Source organism: Nothobranchius furzeri, chromosome 7 (assembly GCF_043380555.1).
Source record: "Nothobranchius furzeri strain GRZ-AD chromosome 7, NfurGRZ-RIMD1, whole genome shotgun sequence".
NCBI classification, from domain to species: domain Eukaryota; kingdom Metazoa; phylum Chordata; class Actinopteri; order Cyprinodontiformes; family Nothobranchiidae; genus Nothobranchius; species Nothobranchius furzeri.
In genome coordinates this window covers 28,622,249-28,647,758 of record NC_091747.1, presented here as the reverse complement: position 1 = coordinate 28,647,758, position 25,510 = coordinate 28,622,249, and the positions used below count along the sequence as shown (strand labels likewise).

The 25,510-nt window shown below is 42.6% G+C and overlaps 1 protein-coding gene across 4 annotated transcripts in view; it reads left to right on the top strand.

The window, feature by feature from the left end:
* Window positions 1–25,510, top strand: part of slc12a7b (solute carrier family 12 member 7b) — a 192,529-nt gene that overhangs the window by 144,031 nt on the left and 22,988 nt on the right. For all 4 annotated transcript variants that reach the window (XR_011521039.1, XM_054751258.2, XM_054751259.2 and 1 more), the window contains exons 19-23: window positions 224–393; window positions 684–815; window positions 7,646–7,753; window positions 7,954–8,070; window positions 10,887–11,062. Coding sequence is in view for 3 of the 4 variants with exons in the window: in XM_054751258.2 (XP_054607233.2) it covers window positions 224–393; window positions 684–815; window positions 7,646–7,753; window positions 7,954–8,070; window positions 10,887–11,062 (703 nt within the window). In the remaining variant the exon portion in view is untranslated. The remainder of the gene's footprint in view (window positions 1–223; window positions 394–683; window positions 816–7,645; window positions 7,754–7,953; window positions 8,071–10,886; window positions 11,063–25,510) is intronic.

Here is a 25,510-nt window from a genome sequence, read left to right as displayed (position 1 = left end):
CATTTGACAAACTCCCTTATTGTGATGTCACAACAAAGAAAATTAGTGTATAAGTGATGTATATATATATATATATATATATATATATATATATATATATATATATATATATATATATATATATATATATATATATATATATATACTGTACAAATACAGGGCATTTAACCTTGCCTGTACGTTATAACTGAACACTGCAGATTTTTTTCTTCTGTCCATCCAGAGACCATACGTGAGACTACAGCGGCCCATCAGGCCTTACTCGTGGCCAAAAATGTGGACAGTTTCCCTACCAACCAGGACTGCCTGGGAGAGGGCACTATTGATGTGTGGTGGGTGGTTCATGATGGAGGCATGTTGATGCTGCTGCCCTTCCTGCTGCGACAGCACAAGGTAGTTATTGATTCGCCATATGGGGGTAGGCTATCATTAAAATCTAATTCAGTCCATTAGGTCCAAACAGCCTGACAAACCAGGACAAACTTTTTATTTCATGTTATGTTTTGCTAATAATTTCTTGAGGTTTTTTAAAGTTTACTTATGTCAGTTAATTTATAAACAATATAATTAGAATTATACATGCGTACACATTATACACAGCATGTGAAAAGTAAACATGTAGCGTGCTAAGTTTCATATTCATTTCAAGCTCTTTCATCCATCCATCATGTATTTCTGCCCAGGTGTGGAGGAAGTGTAAGATGCGTATCTTCACTGTTGCCCAGATGGATGACAATAGTATTCAAATGAAGAAGGATCTACAGATGTTCCTTTATCACCTGCGACTGGACGCTGCAGTGGAAGTTGTGGAGATGGTAAGTAAACATCCTGTGTGATAGCTCAAATTTCAGATTATTTAGATTTTTAAAGGGTTATGTTTTATTTTTCTACACCACAACAAAAAACCAAGAGTACCTTTATTTATTTTAGCATTGTGCTGTTAGCAGTTACAGTAATTAGACTATAGGTAAACCAGCCGCCCTCTGGGATTTGATAATGTATTTGATGCTTTACTCATAATTTAAAGTTTATTTATAAAACTCCTTCCTACCACAAATCAAGGGGGCCCAAGGTACTGAACATAGTGAAGTGTTTGCGAAAACAGTCAGACATTACCGACATGTTTTGATAATGTCAGATGAATAACTTTAAATCGTCTGACATTAACACTGACATGCCTCTTTTCTGAACTTGCAAAAATAAAAACTTCCTAAAAACCACAAACTGTTTGTTGATCATTTGCTCTGATTTTGTGACATGTATGTTTTTTTTTTTCAATAATCCATCAGAAATCGTCTCTGGTCTCTGCAGCAGCTGCCTGCTGGAGCGCTTCTTCCCAGCATTATAACTGATTAGCACATGGTGCGTGGTGCACCAGAGGCTTTAAGCAGCTGTATTACAAACTCAAGATAATTTCTTATTATTGTGATATTTGTGCTGAACTACAATGCCAGACAGAAACACATTTTGCCCTAACAGTGGTTTACTAGAGTAGTCCAATAGCTGAGATAAACCCAAATCACCAGTTTCATTTTGACTCTTCATCCAGCCAATGTGACTCTTAAAGGAACAGTAACATTAGGCTACAACAGCAATCCAAAAAAGCCCTTATAGATCATTACAATGTTTAGAAATAGTTTCTGTTGTTTCTGGTGTTTAATAATAATTTCTAATAATTATATGATGAAATTCCTGGTAAATTCAGGTTTTTTTCTAAGCAGAGGAACTGTCTAATCCTCACTTTCTGCATTTTGCAGAAAATCATACTGATAAGGTCAGAGGTCACTACAATACCTACTCTCAAATAAATACAAATTTGAAGCACACAAGGACATTGTCCTATGTAGTTAAAAAATGTACTGCGTGAGACACTCCCATGTCTACCAGTTTGGCAGGCGTGGCTTAAAGGTTTTCGTAAACAATGCATAATGTGAAAAACAACTAAAACACAATAAAACAACTATTCAGTAAAATACAAAAATAAAACATTCAAAGGCAATAAGAGTTAAAACCCAATGAAACAACAATGTTGATCAGAACATTGAAACATGAGTAGTACAACTAAGAAATAGATCTAAGATAAACATTAAGCCTAGCTTTAAAAATGCACAGTTAGCAGGGGGACTGTTTTATTTCTAGCGGCAGTTGGTTCCAAAACTGGGGACCCAGAACTGAAAAGGTACGATCACCCCTGGATTTATGCTTTGATCGCGGAACCACAAAAAGGTCACTCTGACCCAAACGCAGTGATGACATAATGGGTCAGCAGTGAGGCTAAATATGATGGGGCAGATCCTGACAAAGAGTTCAAAACAAAGACCAGGGGCCTCATTTATCAAACGTACTTACGCACAGATCTGTGCTTATTTCGTGCGTAGGAACAGTTCTACTCATTGTGTGATATTTATCATTTTGTACTTGTGTGTAGAAACGTTCCTAAATGTAAGAACATCTCTGACCGTGCATACGCACAGCATCTAGTGGCTGAATGGGGAAGCGCAATACCGAATGTCTCAGTCAGGGTTTAATTTGAGCCAGATCTTGCCGGAACAAGATCCAGGAACTGTCTTGTTTTGAAAGGACCATTCCGGCAACTGTCTGCTAGGTTCCGGCAACTCATGCAACCAACTTGTGCTATACGCAGGGTTTGAATTATGAGTGAGCTAAAAGGAGCTCCTGGAAGCCTTCAAATACACACCTAGAGGGAGCCGGAAAAAGATCCCAGTTCTACTTATATTACATTATTCATCTGGACTCTCCGGGGATTATTTTGAGCTGAGAGGCGTAGAGCTCTGATCGTTGATGTGCTCCAGACGGCTGTGTCCTGGGGAGGGGCTCAAGCAGGGGAACAGTAAAGATGCAAACACTTCTATTGTTAAAAGAAATGTGTTTATCTTTGAAAATGTGGGCGCAATTTTGTCAACAGCTCAATGAGAGGTACATAGGACACATCTTACAGTGGTGTGAAAAACTATTTGCCCCCTTCCTGATTTCTTTTGCATGTTTGTCATACAAAATGTTTCTGATCATCAAACACATTTAACCATTAGTCAAAGATAACACAAGTAAATGCTGTGTTACTTCTACACCAGATGTAACGGGACATTTGCCTTCCAAACAGGTCAACTTTTGTCTCATCAGTCCACAAGGTATTTTCCCAAAAGTCTTGGCAATCGAGATGTTTCTTAGCAAAATTGAGACGAGCCCTAATGTTCTTTTTGCTTAACAGTGTTTTGCGTCTTGGAAATTTGCCATGCAGGCCATTTTTGCCCAGTCTCTTTCTTATGGTGGAGTCGTGAACACTGACCTTAATTGAGGCAAGTGAGGCCTGCAGTTCTTTAGAAGTTGTCCTGGGGTCTTTTGTGACCTCTCTGTTGAGTTGTCTCTGCACTCTTGGGGTAATTTTGGTCGGCCGCCCACTCCTGGGAAGGTTCACCACTGTTCCATGTTGTTGCCATTTGTGGATAATGGCTCTCACTGTGGTTCGCTGGAGTCCCAACGCTTTAGAAATGGCTTTATAACCTTTTCCAGACTGGTAGATCTCAATTACTTTTGTTCTCATTTGTTCTTGAATTTCTTTGGATCTTGACATGATGTCTAGCTTTTGAGGTGGTCTACTTCTCTGTGTCAGGCAGCTAATATTTAAGTGATTTCTTGATTGAAACAGGTGTGGCAGTAATCAGGCTTGGGGGTGGCTACAGAAATGGAACTCAGGTGTGAAACACCACAGTTAGGTTATTTTTTAACAAGGGGGGCAATAACTTTTTCACACAGGGCAATGTAGGTTTGGATTTTATTCTCTCCCTAAATAATAAAAACCATCATTTCAAAACTGCATTTTGTGTTTACTTGTGTTATCTTTGACTAATGGTTAAATGTGTTAGATGATCAGAAACATTTTGTGTGACAAACATGCAAAAGAATAAGAAATCAGGATGGGGCAAATAGTTTTTCACACCACTATCAGCATGATAACAGCCAGACTAAACCACGCAGTGACTGCCTTCGTCATCTTAAATTACTAACATGTTAACATCTAGAAACAAATTGGCAGTTAGTGCCATTGGCTGAGTTTTTCCATAATAAAAATCAGGTTAACAGAGAGTGTTTACCATGGTTACCTAAAGGTTCTTACAGGGGCAAAGATCAGCACCAGGTTCCATTCCCCCATCGTTAGAAAAGAGGGAAGTGGGTGTAGATCGATGTTCTGTACATCTGCTGGGGGGTTCATCTCTTTTTTTTTTCTTTTATGTCTGAACACACAGAAGAGAGCAAACATTTATCAATCAATCAATCAAAGCTTTATTTATAAAGTGCCTTCCGCAACCCTGTCAGGAAGCCCAAGGCGCTGAACATGGTACATTAGAAGGTAAATATATTGAATAAATCAAAAATAAAAGCAATTCAAATGACAAAATACAAATTACAAAAAAGGTGAAACATTCTGGTACAGGACAAATGTGTAAAACAATGGATTGAGTGAACCAATGAAAACTGTAAAATAAATTCAACATAAAAGACGGCCAAAATCAAACATGTTCAGGAAACGCCAAGCAGAGGAGGTGTGTTTTTAGGCGACTCTTAAAGACTGGCAGAGATGGGGACAGCCTAACTGATGGTGGCAGCTCGTTCCAGAGTGACGGTGCTAGGACTGAGAAAGCCCGGTCCCTGTGAGTACGACACCTAGAACGAGGGACAGCGAGCAGGCCTTGGTCAGAGGAGCGCAGAGCGCGTGATGGGGAATGTGTTCAGGAGTGTGGCTAGATGGGGGGGACCACTACCCTGGAAGAAATAATAAACAAAGACGAGGATTTTGAATTGTGAGCGATAGCAAACCGGAAGCCAGTGCAGGGAGGCCAGAACCGGACTGATGTGGTCCCGTTTCCTGGTCCCAGTCAGGAACCTGGCTGCGCTGTTCTGCACAACCTGTAGGCGACGCAATGATGACTGACACAACCCTGCTGTCAGACTGATCGGCTGGGGTCGGCAGCTGAGCTTGTTGAGAGCGTGGTTTCACAGACGCGGAAGTGAGAGCGCCAGTGAAACGCCGGCTCACGATTTAATCTAGGAATCCCTGAGCGTTCGAGCGTCAACGAAGTGACACGGAAGTGCTGGGGTTTCCAGAAATGTGAGACTTTTTTTAAAAAGCTTCGCTTATAGATAGCGCACCAGTTCACTGCAGGGCTTTTCGGTTGCACGAGCAAAGCTCAAGTGGATTCAATCCTCGCTAAATCAAGCGAGGAGCGCGTCAGGAAGCCCCTATTAATCGGTGCCTGATTAATGAAAATAGAAACTTTTGTTCTTGTTCTTCCGGACTGAGCAAGAATTATTCATTCATGCCTATGAGGACTACAAAGGTATCAGAACTAAAAATAGAGACCACTAGCTGCTTGATTAAAGCTGTGTAGCAGGCGCTGTTCAGGTAGAATGCTCAGCGTTTACATGTTTTCATGGCAACGCCAGGACTCCGTGTCAGTCATTTGATTCTCAGGTACTTTTCTAAGTCACAAATATACATTGAGAACTCATTACACTCTAAGAAAATGTTCACTTGTGTCTTTTAAAACAAATATTACTGTGTTTGCCACAGAGTTCAATATTTTCTTTTTTTTTTCTTTTTTTTTTTTTGTTAAAGCATCCTTTGTGCATTCTTCAGCTAGCATAACTTAAATCGAAAACAGCATTTTTATTTTCAGTTTTCACTGTGTTTTGTGGTACAAGGAGATTAAAAAAACTTAAATATCAGTAAGAAGCGTGGCCTCTTTGTGACTAGATTACAAGCTGATAAAAGTTATAGTCAAATCAATATGGTATTTCCTTTTACATACGTATTGTTACCAGTTGTAAGGTACTTTTTTTAAACATGTTCATAATGAGTACAGCATGTTGAGCAATTGGGTTAATCCCAGAGTTAAGTTGATATATATATAGAGGAGGATATATATATAAAACCTAATTCCGTTCTCCCACCCTCATCCCTTACCCACTGCCTCTCTGACATCAAATCTTGGTTCCCCTCAAATTTTCTCAAACTTCACGGCAATAAAATCAAGATTCTACTTATTGGTACAAAATCCAACACCTCCAAAACTGACAGCTTTTCCCTAACTATTGACAGTGCCACAGTTTACCCTTCTCCGCAGGTTAAGAGTCTGGGTGTTATCCTCGACAGTTCACTGTCTTTCCATGCCCACATCAATAACATAACTCTGTTAGCCTATTTCTACCTTTCATCCATAAATCGTCTTCGCTCCTCCCTGGCCCCTCATGCTGCAGCCACTCTCGTCACAGCCTTGTCACTTCCCGTCTTGACTACTGCTGTTCACTTCTTTTTGATCTCCCCAATAAACTCCCTCATAAACTTAAACTGGTCCAGAACTCAGCAGCCCGTGTTATCACCGGAACCCCATCCTTTCTCCACATCACCCCGTTCTTCAGCAGCTCCACTGGCTTCCAGTTAAATTTAGGTCCACCTTCAAGATCCTCCTCCACACCTTCAAAGCAATACTTAATCTTTCTCCTCCCTATTTAACAGACCTCGTTAATATTGCTACCCCATCATGTTCACTCAGATCCTCTTCTTCTCTCCACTTTGTTGCCCCTCCTGCACACCTCACTACCATGGGGGACAGAGCTTTCAGCTGCTCTGCTCCCTATCTTTGGAACACACTCCCCCCAGACATCTGAAACATTGACAGCCTCACCCTTTTGAAATCCAGACTCAAGACTCATCTGTTCAAAACTACTTACGACTTGTGATTGTTTGATCTGTTTTAATGACAGTTTGATTTTTTTTTATCCTGGTATTTTGCTGTATTTATTGTGTTTTATCTTGTAAAGTGACCTTGGGTGTTTTGAAAGGTGCTTTTAAATAAAATGTATTATTATTATTATTATTATTATCATTATTATTATTAAAACTATCTTTCAAGTTTTTCAATCTAGAAAAAAATCTAGTTAGGCAGAAATGGGCATGGCCAATACATAAAAAATGCTGAGTCATTCAAGGACCAAGCACATATAAATTTTTTGAATGTGCGGCTTATGGTTGGGAGAATGCATTGACCTTTGCAATAGAGTTTCTGGAAATGAATTTTTAATTCTGTGGAGCGGACTCTTGCACACATGTCACTTTAGCGGAGAATAATAAATAATAACAAATGAGTAAATAAAAACTGTACAAAAACAATTATGATAATAATATGACTATAATGATAATAATGAAAAATCTGTACAAAAACAATAGGGTTCCCTGCCCTTTGGGCTTGGAACCCTACTTAAACTAACACAAACTTGCACAGAGACTGGCAGAGGAGTTAAATGTCATTCCTGTAACTGTAGGGTTGCAGGATCAAATCCCGCTTAGTCTGTTGCAGTCATTGTGACCTGAGCAAGACACTTGACCCTCCTCACATGCTAGTGGTGGTCAGAGGGACCAGTGGAACCTGTGCTCAGCAGCCTCACTTTTGTCAGTTTATCACAGAGCAGCTGCAATTACAGTGTAGCTCATCACCACCAGTGTGTTCATATGTGTGTGTGACTGTCTAGTGAAGCACTTTGGGTGGGTTGTAGAAATCTAGAAGGTGCTATTTTAAATACAGTGCATTTACCAATATTTTTAAATGCTTTGTTTTTACCTTTTTAGCATGATAATGACATATCAGCCTTCACTTATGAGAAAACACTGGTGATGGAACAGCGATCTCAAATGCTGAAGCAGATGCACCTTTCTAGGACTGAAAGAGAGCGAGAGGTAAAGTGCTTTTCAACACAATATGGTTTGGGTTAGTTCTAGATGAAATCATGTTGCCATTAAAGACAAGAAGGTGTCACATTTTACCCTTGATAATGTACATATAAACAATCTAGTTTAGGTTGTGGAAATGTGAGCTGTCTGACAACTCGCCCCTTTTTCTTTTCATCCCCACTGTCTGTTTGGACCACACCACTCAGATTCAGAGTATCACTGATGAATCACGTAGCTCAATACGGAGGAAGAACCAGGGTGCTACAGAGACAGTCAACCTCAGCCAGCAGGCCTCAACGATGGAGGACACTCAGGAGGATGAGGTAGTTCAATGTTTCCACCACTGACCCTCATTGTTAGACACACAGGGCTGTCTTTACTAAGCTTCAGCTGTGGCTACCCTATACCTGCTCCATTTGGACCCAGAAATTATAAATGTAGATGTTCAAGTCAGAATTCAGGAATTAAGTAAGTAGACATCAGATTGTAAAACTGAAGATTTTTTTTTTATCAAACTTGTTTACTGTTTTGTTTCATATAAAGAGGGGTGATTTTATTAGAAGAGCTGGCTGTGGTTGATGTTGCATATAAATTAGGGCTGTCTAAATAAACGCGTTTTTTATGCATTAAAGTATTTTTCCGGAGTTTTCTTCTTTCAGAAATTAGGTATGATTTGTCAAAAGTCCGTAAGTGATTATCTTATCATGTACTGTGATATAATGTAAGCAATAAAACATTTGTTGTTTTTTTTTTTTTTTTTTTTTTGCTAAGCTCGCCCCCTGCCCTGCAGAGCTCCATGCAATAGGAAACTGAGCGTCGACCAGAACTTACCAATAGCGTTAGACTACCGCTTACTTGCTTCAAATTAAAGGAATACCTCTTCAAATTAAAGCAATACCTCAGCTGATGCAGAGTTGAGGAAATTTTCACAGACAAGTAAGTCTCTAAAATATAAATATATGAGAACACAACATGACATGCGAATAATACTCGTAAAACAACATGTTTTAGCTGTTTGTCAGCTATAGAAGCACACTTATAAACAGAAACGTTACGTCGCCATCTTAAAAAAATGGAAAGAGTGTGATATGCTTGTCAGTAGGGTTGGGCATCGAGCATCTATTGGAATCGGGACCAACTGTTAGTTTTTCCCGGAGTCGTTCAAAGTTTTTTATTTCGATTCCTAGTATGCCGTCCGGAAGAGGAATCCGCAGCCAATCTCCGTGAAAAATAAACGTGATCTGCAAATTGTGATCAATGCTTTTCAGAGCTGATCACACCAGCTGTCTGTGAGCAGCACCGAGTCCCCCCTCCCCCCACCCAGATATAAACAAACGCGTCTGCCTTACTCCGTAATGTAAACTTTAACTCCTGCAGCAAAAAATGCGGCGTAGAGGAAACTTGTTAAAATACGTCAACATGGAGGATTTAATAGAAGCTTTAAAGAACAAACTCTGGATGGTGTGAGGTGAGTTTGTCTCACTGCAGAAATAAAAACACACATGGACCCACAAGGTCAGACAGATAATCCGGTGCCAGACCATTCAGGGCCTTGAAAACAAAGATCAGAATTTTAAACTTCACTCTGAAGTCTATGGGTAGCCAATGGAGCTGCGCCAGTACAGGTTTGATATGGTCACGTCTAGAAGTGTTCATCAGAAACCTAGCTGCCACATTCTGTACCACCTGAAGCCTGTTAACAGCAGAGGCTGGTACACCAAATAAAATGGAATTTGCATAATCCAGTTGAAAGATGATAAAAGCATGAATTACAGATTCCAGGTGCGCCCGTTTCAGAATTGGTTTCAAGTTAATCAGTTGGCGTAGCTGGAAGAAACAAGATCTGACCACTGCATTAAACTGAGGGCCCATGGAAAAGTGGGTATCCAGTTTCACTCCCAGGTTGGTAACACACTGCTTGAGGTTGTATGGGAGAGTGTCCAAATAAGAAAGTCAGTGTGTGATTTTGTTAGGAGCCATGAGGAGTGCCTAAGACTTGGAGTCATTCAGCTTCAGAAAATTGTCAGCAAGCCAGTCCCTCACTTCAGCCAAACATTGGTCCAGAAGAGAGAGAGCACCTGGTTTGTTCAAAACCTGGTAGATCTGACAATCATCTGCATAGAGATGCATGGCTATATTTCCTCAGGATGGAACCCAGAGGGAGGATGTAAATTGAGAACAGGAGAGGCCCAAGCACAGATCCCTGCGGCACTCCCAGGCATGGAGAAGAACAGTTACAAAACTGAACCTTGAAAACTGTTTGACAGATATCAGTGAAACCACTGCAGTGGGGTACCCCATAGCCCCATATACAACATATAGTGCCTCTATAGATAAAAATCACAAGTTGTTTCACAAGCACATAAAAGCATTAAGAAAGATAATAATAGGAAAAAATAAAAAACTTTTAATGTTTTATGGTATGATTTGTATTATATTGTGAATAATTTGTTGAACCTTGATTAGAAGAAAATAGTAAATCAAACTCAAATTGCAATTCCTCCTGGAAACATTGATTACATACTGTCTTTTCCTAAAATTGTTTAGCCTTAGAGTGAGAAAGGTATTTGGTTGGTCTTCTTCCTCCAAAGAAACTGTTTTGTATTGTATCCCTCTTTCAGTCGACACACTTGATGTTATTTTCAGTCCTGATGAATCTGCGTTTATCTCTATAAACAGTCTGGGTCCTGTTTCTGCTGTGCCTAGGGCTGGATGATTAATGGATGATTTATCATTACTGAAGTTTCTGACTAACCAATATCATTTTTCCCATGACAATAAACTCAATAATAAATAACTATTAATTGATGTGGTTAGGTTGACAATGTTCATGTCCTATTAAGAAGCTGTACCACCTACATGACATGACTCACAGTGACAGCCCCATCTAGTGGACAGTCTTTTTAGGTTGTTTTCTTTTTGCGCATGCATGTAGTTATCGTCTCTATATCTTTATCAAGGTGAACTCAGTATATTGTGATATTTAATTTAGGCCATATCGCCCAGCCCAAGCTCTGCCTGTGTGAAAACGGCATGTGCAACACTCCCATTCCTGTTTCATACTTTAGACCCTTCACCAAATAAAAGTAAGCCCCCTACCCCCTTTGTTTTCTTACCATTGTCTCTAAATCCTGTCCAGGCCCAGCTCATCCATGACAAGAACACAGCGTCTTATGCTGCAGCTAATGACAAGCCTGATGTTGGGCCTGATCGGGTGCACATGACTTGGACCAAGGACAAGCTCCTCACGGAGCGAAACCGGAGTCGAGAGCCCAACACCAACATGGCCGTCCGGGACCTCTTCAGCATGAAACCGTAAGTGTTTGAACATTAAACTTCATTGACTACATGTGAAGTTGGAGAAATTAAAGGGGCCATATCATGGAAAATCAAACATGTTGGAGCTTTTCACGATGTGATATTGTTATTTCCTTATGGAAAAAAAATACCTAAACCCATTTTGGCTGCATTCATGTATTTTTCTATTGCAGCTGCAAATTTTGAGTTTTACTTTGAAAATCTTGTAAAGCGTCAATGGAAACTAGTCTCGCCTTCAAGCCCTGCTAGTCTCTGGTCTGAAACCTGTCTGCTCTGGCCAGCTCAGGATATGTGGCTTAGGCGACAAGTGTCATGTAACAGACTTGGTAGTCTAGTGGTAATTGTGTTGGGCTGGCATGCAGTTTTGCACAGATTCTTCTGGTAACTTTTTTCTTATTTTTTAGCTATGCTTGTCAGTATGATGTTTTAATTCTTTATTGCTAAACTGTTTAAAATGTAAGGACTAATCTGTTTTTATTATTATTATTATTATTATTTAGCCAGTGTGAGTCCATATGAGGTGAGCAGAGTAAATCAACTAAAATTCTGCTTAAAAATGACTAAATTCAAAGTTCTGTGTCATATAGCTCCACCTTTTAAGCCATCGCCTGTTGGATTAATCATCTTTCACTTATCCAAAGCCTACTGGTTGTGCAGCACCAGGCTAAAGACAAAAGGTGGCAGATCATCTGCTGCTGTGGCCCCCAGACTCTGGAAGTCTTTCATCCTTCTGGCACTCGAGGAGTACAGACGCTTCCCTCTTTCGCTCCCTTATCTTTTTTTTCCCAAGGCTCTTTATCCTGTCTGCCCACAGAGTGCTTCTCTGCATTTCTTCTGAAAAACTCAGTTTTTTACTAACCATGGATTTGATAAACTGGTCATTCAGTGCGACCGATAAGATTTTTTCAACAATGAGAACAGAGCAGGGGGCTCCCACATGTCCACAGGGGACTAGGGTTGTCACGGTAACCGGTATAGCGGTAAACCCCGGTAAAAAAGTTGACAATAAAAATAACCGTCCAGTTTTTAAAAAACTATATTATCTCGGTGGGTTTACCGTGGCCGCGGTTTTGGCGCGATGACCCTTACCAGCCACCGTCGCTTCAGCTGAAGTTCCCGCGGCGCGCACACGCACTTTTTAGTTTGCAACGGCACCAAAACTTTGAAGCTGAAATAATGGCCGAAGGAGGAGACGGCAGCGCCCAGGACATCCATCAGCCCTCAAAGAAGACTAACTCGGAAGTATGGGCATATTTTGGATTTCTGAAAAATGCTGAGGGACAGTTAATAGAAGACTGCTATCCCGTTTGCAGAACGTGCAGGAAACAAGTGTCTGCAAAAGGCAGCAACACTTCGAATCTAATGGCACATCTGAGTGACCATCACCCACGTCTCTACAGCCAGTGCAAGGTAAGTTAACATTAGCATTTTAGCTTAAATGCATGACGCGAGGACTTTTGGCTGAGGGAGAATGCAACGAGTCACTATATACTGCAGCCGCAGCGTCCTCTGCCAGCATTTAAACCGTGTCACGGACACCCTGTTGCTGGATGAAGCATCTTATTTGTTGATGATGAAGAGAAATATACAATTAGTTCCTTGTCATTGATTTGTTTACTTATTCAATGCCATTTATACTTGAACATTTGGATTTGATTACATAGTGTAGTAGTTATTTTAGTAATTTGTTTAAAGTGGCTATTTATTTTAAATACATATTTTTTAAGGTTGACTTGTACAGTGCTCAAGTCAAGTGTGGACTGGAGTTTTAGATTTTCATTTTGATAATGAAGAAAACAAGTATATGAGAAAAAAAGTGGTGTTTCTTTGATTTGTTTACATATTGTTTATGTTTTGAATGTTTGGATTTGTATAATTTAAACCTGCACTGACTACTGTAACATGTTCCAGAACAATAAGCTATTTGTTCCTTTACTTGTGAAAAGTTGCACTTTTGCTAAGGCTTTGTGTTATTTTAGGTTTAATAAACACTGTTAAACCTTTTCAGAACTATTTCAGTTTGTGTAGAACAGGACTATCAATGCTTTCTGAACATATGCAACACCGTTTAAAAAATACCGCGATAATACCGAAAACCGTGATAATTTTGGTCACAATAACAGTGAGGTTAAATTTTCATACCGTGACAACCCTACAGGGGACACACCCAGTGGGCTATATGTTGGATTCCTGGAAGGAGTGGAGGATCATATGCCTCTCCCAGCTGTTCATTGAGGACATCGAAGACGTGTGGATATTTGGTCTGATGATCACTGGATTTCTCCTTATTGGAGTGGGAGGATATCTGGTTTTCTGGAAATTTGGGAGGACGGGAGCGATTGGAGGGTGACCTTTACCCGCGGAAGGCAACGTCCATGTGGAGACTTCTCAGACTGGGACGTTACTCGAGGTGAATCATAAGCTGGATAGTGTTATAGCTACAATACTGGTATTAGTGCACAAAATGGATGTCATCTCGGAGAGAGTCGCCGGACGGTATGGACAAGTTTAAGTTTAAAACCCAAAATTGGCTTCACTGAAGGACTGGAAATGATCAGTTTAAAGACTGAAGGCAGAGAGGAAAATTATCTCAGCCTGACCCAAACAAATTCCTGTTATCTGAATCTGACGCCCTGGTAGCCTTGAGCTGCAAGCAACTAAAACCCCCACGAAGGAATGCAGACAGATGCTGTGAAAACCCGGCCTACCCCCCCCCCCCCCCCCCCCCCCCGCCTTCGGATTCGTGGACTTCAGCCTGGCGAGGTCATCAGCTGGAGGAGTCAATGTGCTCTTCGCTTCTCCCACGATCTTCCTACCACCTGTGACTGTACAGCAGATGAGCGCCTGAGATGGCTGCTCTCGCTGGGGGAAACAGTATCCCAGCCCCACCTGCCTTCCTATTGGAGTCTCATGTTATGTTGTGTTGTCTGTTGCATATCTGTTTGAGGTGGTTTTTTTGCAGAGCAAAGCTGCCCTCCCGGTGGAGGGTAACTCTGAAGTGCCTTTTTTCCCTCCACCTGAACCAATCCTCATGTAACCCTCTTATCTCTATTAAGGTAGCGCGACTCGGGTTGTGAATGACCACAGTCACCAATTTTTGTCATGTGTCTTGCCCATGTTTGTCTGATCTCTGAATTGTGTGTACTAAAACTCTTAAGTTCCCTCTGGGATTATTAAAGTATTGATTGATTGATTTTGATTGATTGATTGATTGAGCCTGAGACCACTGGACTCTGTGGTCTTTAAAAAGCAGCTGAAAACTCACTTGTTCAAGCTGGCTTTTGCGTGACCTTCATCACCACCCTCTCCTTATTTTGTTCTTGTTCTTATTTTTTTGTTCTTTCACGGGATCCATTGATCTCCCTCTTTCCTATTTGTTTTCTCTCTACCTTTCCGTACATTTTCTTCTTTTCTCCTGTCATGGATTTTATCAATATGTTTATCAAAAACCCATTTCCTATAGTCGGAGAGAAAAGGAGACAATGAACAACAAGTCAAACAGTTATAACTGTGGCAGATGCACGAGGCAAAATGCACTGAACATCTGGTCACAGAGTTTATAGAGGGAGAGATTGTGTGTGTGGGGGGGGGGGGGAGTCAAGAATGTGTGTGTGTGTGTGGGGGGGGTCAAGAATGTGTGTGTGTGAGAGTGGCTTGTGTGGGTGTGTCTGAATGAGTGAGCATGCAGAGAGGCATAGAGCAATACATTTACATTCAGTTGATTGAGTCCATGATCAAGAACGGAAGCAACAAAACAAAACCAAATAAGGAAAACAAAATAAGGAAAGTAATAAGGAATATTATCCACTTCCATAACTTGTCACCACTAACTATGAAAGCTACATCAATCACAAATCAAGTAATAGAAAAGGGTAAACCAGGAAAGGTGATCATTTCAGTAGTCCTAAGGGCCAGCAGGTTACAAATCAATTAACAAGACAAAAATGATAACCATCAAAACAAGAAAAATAATAAGGAAAGTAATGAACACTATGATCAGATATAAAAGGTTCAGAATCAACATAATAAGGCAAACACAGCATGAGGTGCTGCAATCATATATCTGTTGTGGATCGTAATCTCAATCCTGTTAACTTGTCCAAAGAATCATTCCATACAAAGTTCAATACAAAAATCATTAAAATAGTAAGAACAAATAAAATAATAAACACAAGCCAACACAACTGACAATAATGCCTTACAGCAGTTCACAGAGATAGAAAGTAGAATCAGCTAAATCAACCCAATTAAAACCTTAAGAAAAACTATTTTATACATATTGAAACGAATTTACTGTGATGCACAATTCTACGACTTATGGCAGTTCCTGTAAGGAGATAAGGAAGGATTAGCAAAACCATATAATACACAGAAAACATCAGTTTGGTGTATTGAAACATCAGGTGAATTTAGTTTAAAGCTCCGAGTTGCAGACGAATCTTTCAGTGAAGGAGGAAAAATGAAGATGTAATATTAATCTATGCAGCTCTAACCATGGCAGAGCTGAGGCAAACCAGGCATTCTTCATCAAAGGGCTTGTCCGTGGACTGAGAGTCCCGGTTGGAGCATAAGGTTTGGAAGTCAGGGTCCTCTTCTGTTGATCAGGATGGTTTCAGTCTTACGTTGATAAGTATCTTGAAGTCCAGGTCCGGAGCGTAATGTAGTTCGGAACATGAAGCGCAAAGTTCAACTTCTCAACAGGAAGACTTCGGGGTCCTTCCATGGCGATGTCGAGGCGGTTGTCCAATTGTCAGGGAGCTGATTTCGTCCCGGAAAAATTCCTTCAGGTCCTTGGCCGTGAAACCAGTCCAGAAATTTGGGTGCAGGTGCTTGAAGTAGTTATCCTTCCCAGCGTCTCTCCTTCGCTGTGTCCTGTTGTAGATGCATCCAGGGGTCGTCACCCGAGGTGGATGCAGGTTACGTTGTCATGTGGGTGCACGGTCAGGGAGGAGCCCCAATCTGTCATCTCAGTTCCAGTTCTAGTACCCCCTCAAATGCTGCTGTCTCGGTTGTTCCATCAGGTGCTAAGAGGCGGCCCAAGTGCAGGGCCATGAGTGCGACCACCACATCAACAATGTGGTGAACCCAGCAAGCTTGAAACAGATCTCATCTCATCTTCACCGGGTTTGAGAGGCGGCACCCTAGAGGTGGCCCACACCTTTGTAGTCGGACTTTGTTGCCACGCTAGAGCGGTTAGTTGTCATTGATGAGCTTGCAGTGGGATAGATGAATCCAAGATGGCCTCTCAGCAATTTTCACAGCAGTGGAAGTAATGAGGAGTACTTCGAATGGACCTCTGGCTGCCCCATCTGTTTCGCTTCAGCACCTTCATCAGAACCCAATTTCCTGGTTTCACAACCTGTGGTGAAAAAGCACAAGAAAATTCTGGGAGATCACTGTTGATTTTGAATTGTTTTCAGCAACAATCATCTAATATTTAAGGTAATTCCATCCAGGCAGTGTAATAATGTGAGGAAATCATTATCAGCCTCCCCTCCTCTTGAGGCATGAGGCAACTCGGGGCTCACCAGAAAAAAAAAAACAAAAGGGGCCCGATACCGGCAAGCATTGTGCCAACCCGATGTTAAAATTGGACCTCACATAATGTGGAAAAAACACCCATCCATCCATCTTCTGAACCCGCTTGTCCATGTAGGGTCGCGGGGGGGCTGGTGCCTATCTCCAGCGGTCAACGGGCAATCAGGCGGGGTACACCCTGGACAGAGAGCCAGTCCATCGCAGGGCAACACAGAGACACACAGGATAAACAATCATGCACACACACACTCACACCTAAGGACAATTTAGACAGACCAGTTAACTTAACAGTCATGTTTTTGGACTGTGGGAGGAAGCCGGAGCACCCGGAGAGAACCCACGCATGCACAGGGAGAACATGCAAACACCATGCAGAAAGATCCCAGGCCGGGAAGCGAACCCAGGACCTTCTTGCTGCAAGGCAACAGCTCTAACCACTGCGCCACTGTGCAGCCCCGAAAAAAAAAATACACCCATCCCAAGGAACTTGCAATAACTAGTTCACGTCAGCAAGGGGCAGAGTCATGCAACATAGTATGCATAAAACATCAAAACAAGCCCAAAACAAACTAAACAACTAACAAAAAGCCATAATCCATGTAAAGAAATTTGAAAATGAACACAAAAAGTGATTTACATCACCTAGGAATAACAGGAGAAATTGTAGTAAAAGAACTGTTGCATAAAATGTAATCCAAAGAAATCAAGAAGAATCAACCCATCTGGGAAAAAAGGGTGAGCTTGCCAAAACCCCCAAGCTCATATCAAAAATAACAATAATAACAATATCATAGACTGTATGTGTTTGCTCTCATTATGCCAGAAACTTTCACCTCTAGTGACTTCTTAATTTAACCTCTCCGCTTCTAACACTGGAATTAACTAACAACAAACCCAGTCAATGGAAAAATCACATTTCAGCTCCACATAGGTTCAGTAAGGTGAGCAATGCTGCTCAAATAATGTGTAAAATTTGTCAACAGGAGATAAATACTGCTAAATTAAGGCTTCATAAGTGAAATTGGACAACAGAATTATCTAAGGAAAATAAAACTCATCTGTCACACAGAGACAGTGAATGATCAAAAATAAAACAACTGATGACATTCTTAGATACACACAACCCTAAAGGTGTTTGAAAAGATGATAATCACTTCAGGAAGGGAAAAGATGAACTAAAAAGAAATAATTCATAATTTACAAAGGTGTACTTCGTATAAAATGGATACACTACAGGAAACAAAGAAATGCATGAGGAAGAACCCTAATTAGTTTAAAGGTCAATCAGAGGAGTATAACTAAGTGTGATTATGCACGACTAAAGCATTTATACTCACAAAACAACAAGAAATAAACAAAAATAAAAGATTGACAAATGTAAAAACTACTAGATGCATATGTAATCAGGTGATTCTCAAAACAATGTGACCATCAAGGAACATCTGTCAGGTCATCATGCTACTGATCAAATCTAAGGGTCATTTAGGGCAAGTGTCATCTTATAATACTTGTCTAGCAATAACAAAACAATGATCAAGTCAACGGCGATAGCTGTACAATGAGCTGCCGCTCCATCCTTGTTGAATTAAGAAAGTGATAAGAAAGTGGGAGCTGATCTGCTCAAAAGTAGGGGCAAAATAAAGATTTAGTAAAAACAACAGAAAGTATTCTCTAACCTACACAGAAGGAGTTCAATATTTAATTACATAAACAGTTAATTTAGAAACGATATAGATTGGCTAACACTAGGTAGAGGTATGTACATAACTTCTATACTCCTCATAATTAGTAAAGAACTAGATTCTGATCATAAATCAATGCTACTGAAGTCATGGACACTAAATCAAGGTTTAGGTAACTTCATTCATAAACAGGGAAATTTGTTTAGGAGATTCATTTGTCAGGAAAGTCTCAAGGTTATAAATGGGCTTGACTCATGGTTTGAGTGGTCGTCGTGGCCCTCAAGATTTCTAATGTCATAACATAATGTAAAAGAAGAAAAACCCTATGGTAACTCAAAAATCCATCCATCTACAATAGATAGTGAAGATATTGGGTAATCTCTAATGGTATTGATATAATGACTGTACTTAAAAATCTGCTTGAGGGAGCAAACCAAGTAATTCATAGATGATAATTTAAGAGGGCATAATCAGTACTTATGAAAGTCTAGGACATCACACATTACCCCTTATGTCCTAATGATAAGGTAAGTCAGAATAAAAAAACAAAACATTTATCATCACTCCTAAATTGGACCTTTCAATATGGTCACTTAATCTTCTATCAGAGGTCATACTCTGCTTAACGTTATCTTGTTTCTTCTCATAATCAAGTTTTTTATTGGTGTTTAACAGACACACAAGCGTCAGATAGCAGATTGTCAAGAGAAATCAGCTAATTATTTTACTCGAAGAAGGCCGCCTTATCCCTCCTGTCTGAATAGATCAGCGTTGCTCAGCAATCTCCTTTGTTTGGGTTACAATAAGGAAACAGTGGGATTTTCATTTTCAGTGCATGCGGCCCTGAGAAGTGGCATAATTACACTCAGTCACGTTAAGGGGGGGGGGGGGGGGCAATTAAATTTTTTGCGAAACAGCCGAATCACTCAGTAAGCTAAATGACATTCATCAGCTAAATCCTATTTATAAATAAATTTAGATTTGTAACAAAGATTTTTAAACTTTATCATGTTTTATGAAATCCAAGTTATGAAATGTAGGCCACATCATACTGCCTGTCCTACAATAAATGAAATGTGGTTAAGTACAAAATTTACTATTTGGTATGTTCAGCAATAAATCTGTTAATTAATTGGTTTAAATTTCACCAATATTAAGTGTTACAGTCAGAAACTACATAACTAAATTTCTACTAATTCAAAAGTGCACAAGGTTGAACCGCTGTGTCAACATTAGCCTAATCTCAGCCAGTCCCAAAACATGGGCAAATGTTTATATTCCAGAGACAACCAACACCATTCGTTTGTGTCCAGCATGTTTGACGGGTTACATCCCACTGGAGGATTTACATCCCAGGTGTTTTGCCTGCCTAGGGGCTAAGCATGCTAGCCTTACACTGACCCCGCAGGTCTCGGGTGCCTTCTGTGCCCTCCTCTCCCTGGAGGAAAAAGTCTGCCACATGGAGTTCTTCATGGTGGACACCGAGATCTTCTCTGCGGTCAAGGCCTTTTCTCCAGAACCCCCGCTAGACATTCTCGGCCCCTGGGTTTGGGTTGGTGAACTCGGACCTAGCTGGTCATTTTAGCCTTGCATCCTCTCTCCTCCTTTTCAAGTCTAGCAGCCAGCCCACTCTCAGACCTGACGCGAGCCATGGCATTCAGCATTCCTCGTCCACCCCTCTTCCAGCCATTCGCGCTTTGCTGCAGGAACTGCTGTCTCTCATAGTATCGGCCGCTGACAAGCAAAAGTCAGGAAGTTCTCACTCCAGCCCTGCCGAAGTCAGACGAGTTCACGGGCCGGTTTTGGTGCGTCTCAGACCCGGTGCCTGGACCCAGTGTTACCTCATTACCCGACAGCCATAGATTATTGGAACCCTCCTACTCAGACCCATCCGAACTGAATGCGCTCATGTCTACATACACCCCTATCACCAAGGTAAAGGGTTTTTCTGAACATTGGTTCCTGGCTGTGTCTCCACTGGAGCCGGACCTGTCTTCCCTGCTGGGCAACAAAGCCAAGGCGTTGGGTCCCTGCATCCTTCCTGTGTATGACCAGACGACCGCAAGGTTCTCCAACCACGCTCACCAGTGCGCGGCTCAAGCTGGAGAAGCGGCCAGCAACATGGCACTCCTGGCGTCTAACATTTATTTCTCAAACGGTTGAGGATTCTGAGCTCCGGGACGGAACCAAGGACCTCATCTGCAAGTCCGCTGATGATTTCATGAATCTGTGTGCTTCCACCCTGGTCTGTGCTTCCTGCATTTCAGCCTGGCAGATAATGATTCAGCACAACATGTGGCTACGCTCTCTGGCGTCTGTCCCCGATCAGCTGCAAAAAGTTATCCTGGAGGGCTCAAGTATCACATACGTGCTTTTTAGACCTCACGTCCACGGCGCCATCAACAGAGCACAGAAGACGACAGTATTTTCCGCCACTGTTTGTGACCTGGTTCAACCCGGTACCAGCCGCCGCACCACCAGCACACCCAGGACTTGGGAGAACAGCCGCTCTCAACAGAGCCACCACAGACGAGCTCTAGGCCCAGGCCCCTCACAGCCTGCTGCTGCTCCTCCAGCTCCACGACCGCTTGCCCTACCGCAGCAGCACCGCAGAAGCAGACCGTTAGCTCCTGTCTGGCAAGACCAGTATCAGGAGCAGTTTCCTAAGAAACAGAGACAATGATTTTCTGGGGGAGATGTATGGTGATGTTCATGTTTCTTGTGATTCCACATTAAAAGTTGTGTGTAAGTCATAATGGCCTGGATTTTGAACTGAGATTTTCTTCAGATGGTTCAGTTGGGCACTCTACACATTTCCCACACCTAATACAACAATTTTCTACCAAGGCTCGCGATGGGGTAGGTATGGCTGCTAGCTGTTTTACTCCTGATACATTAAACGCTCTAAGGAAAACGCTTCCTTTGGTTAGCTGCTATACGACTCCACACACGACGCCTCTCCAATGTGACTGTGATATTAAACGGAGGTGCCCCTCTGCAGTTAGCAATGCGAGTCTTTACAATGAGGCAGCCTCTCATGCTCCCACGCCACCAAAGAGGACCGCCATGCTCCCTCCTTCACTGTCGGTTCATGCTCGTGCACCCCAGTCGAGCATCCGCACTCCTACTTGGGAACCAGCGTCTGGTTTGGCCACCCTGCCCTTTTGCGGACAACCCCCATGGGTCACTACCCCCCTTCAGGAGGATGTGGTGACAGTGGTAGGGGCTCGACGGTGGCTCAAGCACACGCGTCAGGCCCAGGCTTTGCACACATGTTCTGTCTCTCATCATATGCAGGATTGGGCATGCACCTGCCACATGAGAGCATGGATATGCAACGTCATGCGTTATGGTCACAAGCTCAAGTTTCATTCTCGTCCTCCCCCATTTGTGGGGATTGTGGAGACCAAACCTACTTCACCAGATCAGTCCTTTGCTCTCAGATCAGCTCCTGGAAAAGGAAGCTATTTCCAGGGTTCCAAGGGACAAAGAAAACTCAGGGTTCCACTCCCGCTACTTCCTGGTTCTGAAGAAGATGGAAGGAGTCAGGCCCATTCTCGATCTGTCCTCGTTCAACCACTTTGTGATGGTAACACTTTCACAAGCTAACCATCAGACTGGTTCTGGGTTATGTGCGCGCAGGCAATTGGTTCACCTCCATCAACCTGAGGGATGACCATTTTCACCTCTCAGTGATCCCAAAACACAGGAAATTCCTACGTTTCTCCTTCGACGGTGTCCAGTACCAATACAACAGATTCCCTTTCGGTTACTGCTTTGCCCCCCGCACTTTCACCAAGTGCCCGGAGGTGGCGTTGCTTGGCCCTTACGCATCGTGGGCATGAGGATCCTGTTTTACTTAGACATCCTCCTGCTTCTGACCTGCTCCAAGCCTTAAGCAAACTTGCAGGCACTGGCAGCTCACATGCTCAGTTTGGGATTTTCCATAAATTGGGAGAAAAGTTCAGTGACTTCTTCTCAGGTGATCATGTTCTTGGAAGTGGAACTGAACTCCAGGATAATGAAAGCTCGCCTGTCCCACCCAAAATTATGGACCTGGCCACGATGCTAAGGTGTTGTGCGCCCGTGCCACACTGTGACAGCCCTGACAGTCATGAGACTGATGGGCATGATGGCAACAGGACACGTGGTGGTTCCTCTGGGTCTGCTCCACATGAGACATATCCCACCATGGTTCAGACATCTCAAAGTTCACCCATAACACCACAAGTGCTGCATGTTGCTCGTTCCTCCCTCGGTGGGGAAGTATCTGCAACATTGGGGGAATCCTGAGATCTTGAGACGTGGAGTCCTGCTCGGCTGCGTGACCTCCCATGTCTCAGTATTTACAGATGCATCTCTGTCAGGATGGGGGGCACATGTTTGTCCCATTCAGTGGGCAGCACTTGGCCTCCATGGACTCATGCGCACATAAATATGTTAGAACTCATGACAGTCCACAAACTGATGCTCCACTTTGTGCCACTACTCCAGAACTGCGATGCTGTTGTTAAGTCGCAGCTGCGTATATAAACAGTCAGGGCGGGGTCCTCTCGACTTCGCTTCTGAATGTAGCCAGAATGTTTATGTGCTGGGCTCAGACACATCTTCTGTCTATAAAAGCGGTTTACATTACGGGCGTCCTGAATGTCGAAGCAGACATCATGTCCAGAGGTGGCCCCTGTCAGAGGCGGAGGTGGATCTGTTTGTATCTCGCGAGAACACACACTGCAAACTGTGGTTCTCTCTGAACTTGTGGGATCTTCCCCCTCTTGAAGTGGATACTTTCACTCACAAATCATGGCCCAAGCTCCTGCTTTATACATTCCCCCCAGTTCCGTTGATCCCCCACCTCTTGCTACAGATCAGACAGCAACAGCTATCTGTGATTCTGGTAGCCCCTCACCGCAGCGCGGCTCCCTGGTTTCCAGAGCTGCGGCTGCTGATGACAGCACACCTGTGGTTCCTGCCTTGGCGAGAGGATGTGCTCCTGCAGTCAGGCGGAGGAATCAGACAACTACCATTCCTGGGCCAGCATTTGTGGGTCTGGCCGCTGAGCAGTCGCATTTAGTATCTCTCGGTCTGTCACTGGATGTGGTCCAGACCATTCATAAGGTTCGTGCTTCATCAACGTTGGCCTCATATTCCACCAAATGGGTTGCATTCCAGTGCTGATGTGAGGATCGAGGCATAGATCCCCTCTCCTGCCCGTTATCTGGAGGTCTGTTTTTCCTGCAGATGCTGATGCACAGAGGTTTGGCGTTCAGCACTGTCAAATCATATGCTGCAGCTATTTCTTCCTGTCATCAGGGGTTTGGGGATAGATCTGTCTTAAGCCATCCCCTCACCAAACTTCTTTAAGGGCGTTTGGAGGCTCAGACCTTCTCCTGCATCTCTGACTCTGCAGTGGGTTTTGGCTGTGGTTATGACTGAGCTGTCTCAGACTCCCTTTGAGCCTTTGAACCTGGTCCCAATAAATATTTTGTCCCTCAAAACCGTGATGCTGCTGGCTCTGAGGTCTTACAGGAGAGTGAGTGACCTGACTGCTCTTTCTGTCTCACCATCCTGGCTCAGGATGAGGGATGATAGGGGTTCGGCCGTTCTATGTCCCAACTTGGTGTTCGCCCTCAAGAGAAGCACCAGCTCCTTCAAGTCTAGAGCCAAGTCTAGAGGGTGTTTTCCTCCTCCTCATGAGTCAGAGGAAGATGCTGTGTCCCACCTGCTGTGCCAGGTGCTTGCGCTCAGATGTTACATCTCGCGCACAGCTCAGCTACCCGCTTCACAGCAGCTGTTTGTTCACTACAGAGATTGTTCTCGGGGACAACCTCTGGCATCTCAGCGTCTTTCACATTGGCTGTGTGATGCTATCAAAATCACCTATTCCTCCTCTGGATGCTCCAGACGGATTGAAGGCACATTCTACTCGGGCGATTTCTTCCTCTGTGGCATTGCGGGCTGGACTGTCTGTAGCAGACATATGCATGGTCGCTTCATGGTCCTCACCATCTCCCTTTATACGTTTTTACCTCAGAGATGTATCCACCAGTCTCACCACTAATGTGGTGCTGGCACACAGCTCAGCTTAATCACAGCTGTCACTGAATTTTCTGATCACAACCTATGCAGTTTCGGATTTGTCATCCTGATGTTCTTAAGCACCCTCTGTTACGTCCCCGGCTCTCTAGGAGAGATGAGGAGGGGAGTAATAAAATTAGTGTGTGGGTTAAACAATAACAGAGTGCTGTGTCGCTTAACAAACAAGGATTTTATTACAAAAGTGAATGGAATATTTACAAAGAATTAAAAAGCAATACTATATACAAAAACAAAAGGAGCTATATTTAAAAGGGGGATAACGAAAAGCGCTCACCCAGAAGGGGAAGGGGAGAAAACCGAGAATTATATATATATATATATATATATATTTCCAAAAGGGGAGATCCTAATAAGTCCAAATGCCGGTCCGAAGTCAAATTACCAAATAGTCAAATCCTATATCCTAATCCAAAATCTAAGCGAGCGAGCGAACAGAGTTTTATCAACGGATGCGACTGAGGAGAAGAGAGCAGAATAAACTGTTGCCAGTCTACTCTACCCTTGGACCTTCTCAATGACCTGGTAGCTGGAAGCAGCTTTTACCAGCTGCTCCCTGATTACTGATTCTCAACAGCTAGGACTGGGGGACAAGCGAGGCAGAAGGCCACTGGGGCCATCTTGTGGCCGAACAGAGGCACGGCACGTAACACCCTCATTAACACGTTCTCACGATCGCTGTGTCTCAGATTTCAGATTCAGATTTCAGATTTATTGGCCAAGTAAAATTACATTTACAAGGAATTTGTCTTCGGTAGATGTTCGCTCTCTAAAACATACAACAACCATAATAAATGAGAATAAAAATACCTAAAAACACATAAGAACATGTATACCCACACACATGTTCATTTACGCACACACCTATATACATACACACACGCACGCACGCGCGCACACACACACATATCCATAAGCATACTGATTAAGTATTAAAAACTATAGTAAAAGGAAGGTAAAATAATCTACAGATTCAGGAGAGAAATGGCTGAAGGAAAGAAACTGTTCTTGTGTCTGGTGGTTTTTGTGTACAGTGATCTATAGCGTCTGCCAGATGGGAGGAGATGGAAGAGAGTAGATGCAGGATGTGTGGCATCTTGGACAATATTCACTGCCTTTTTCCTGGTCCTGC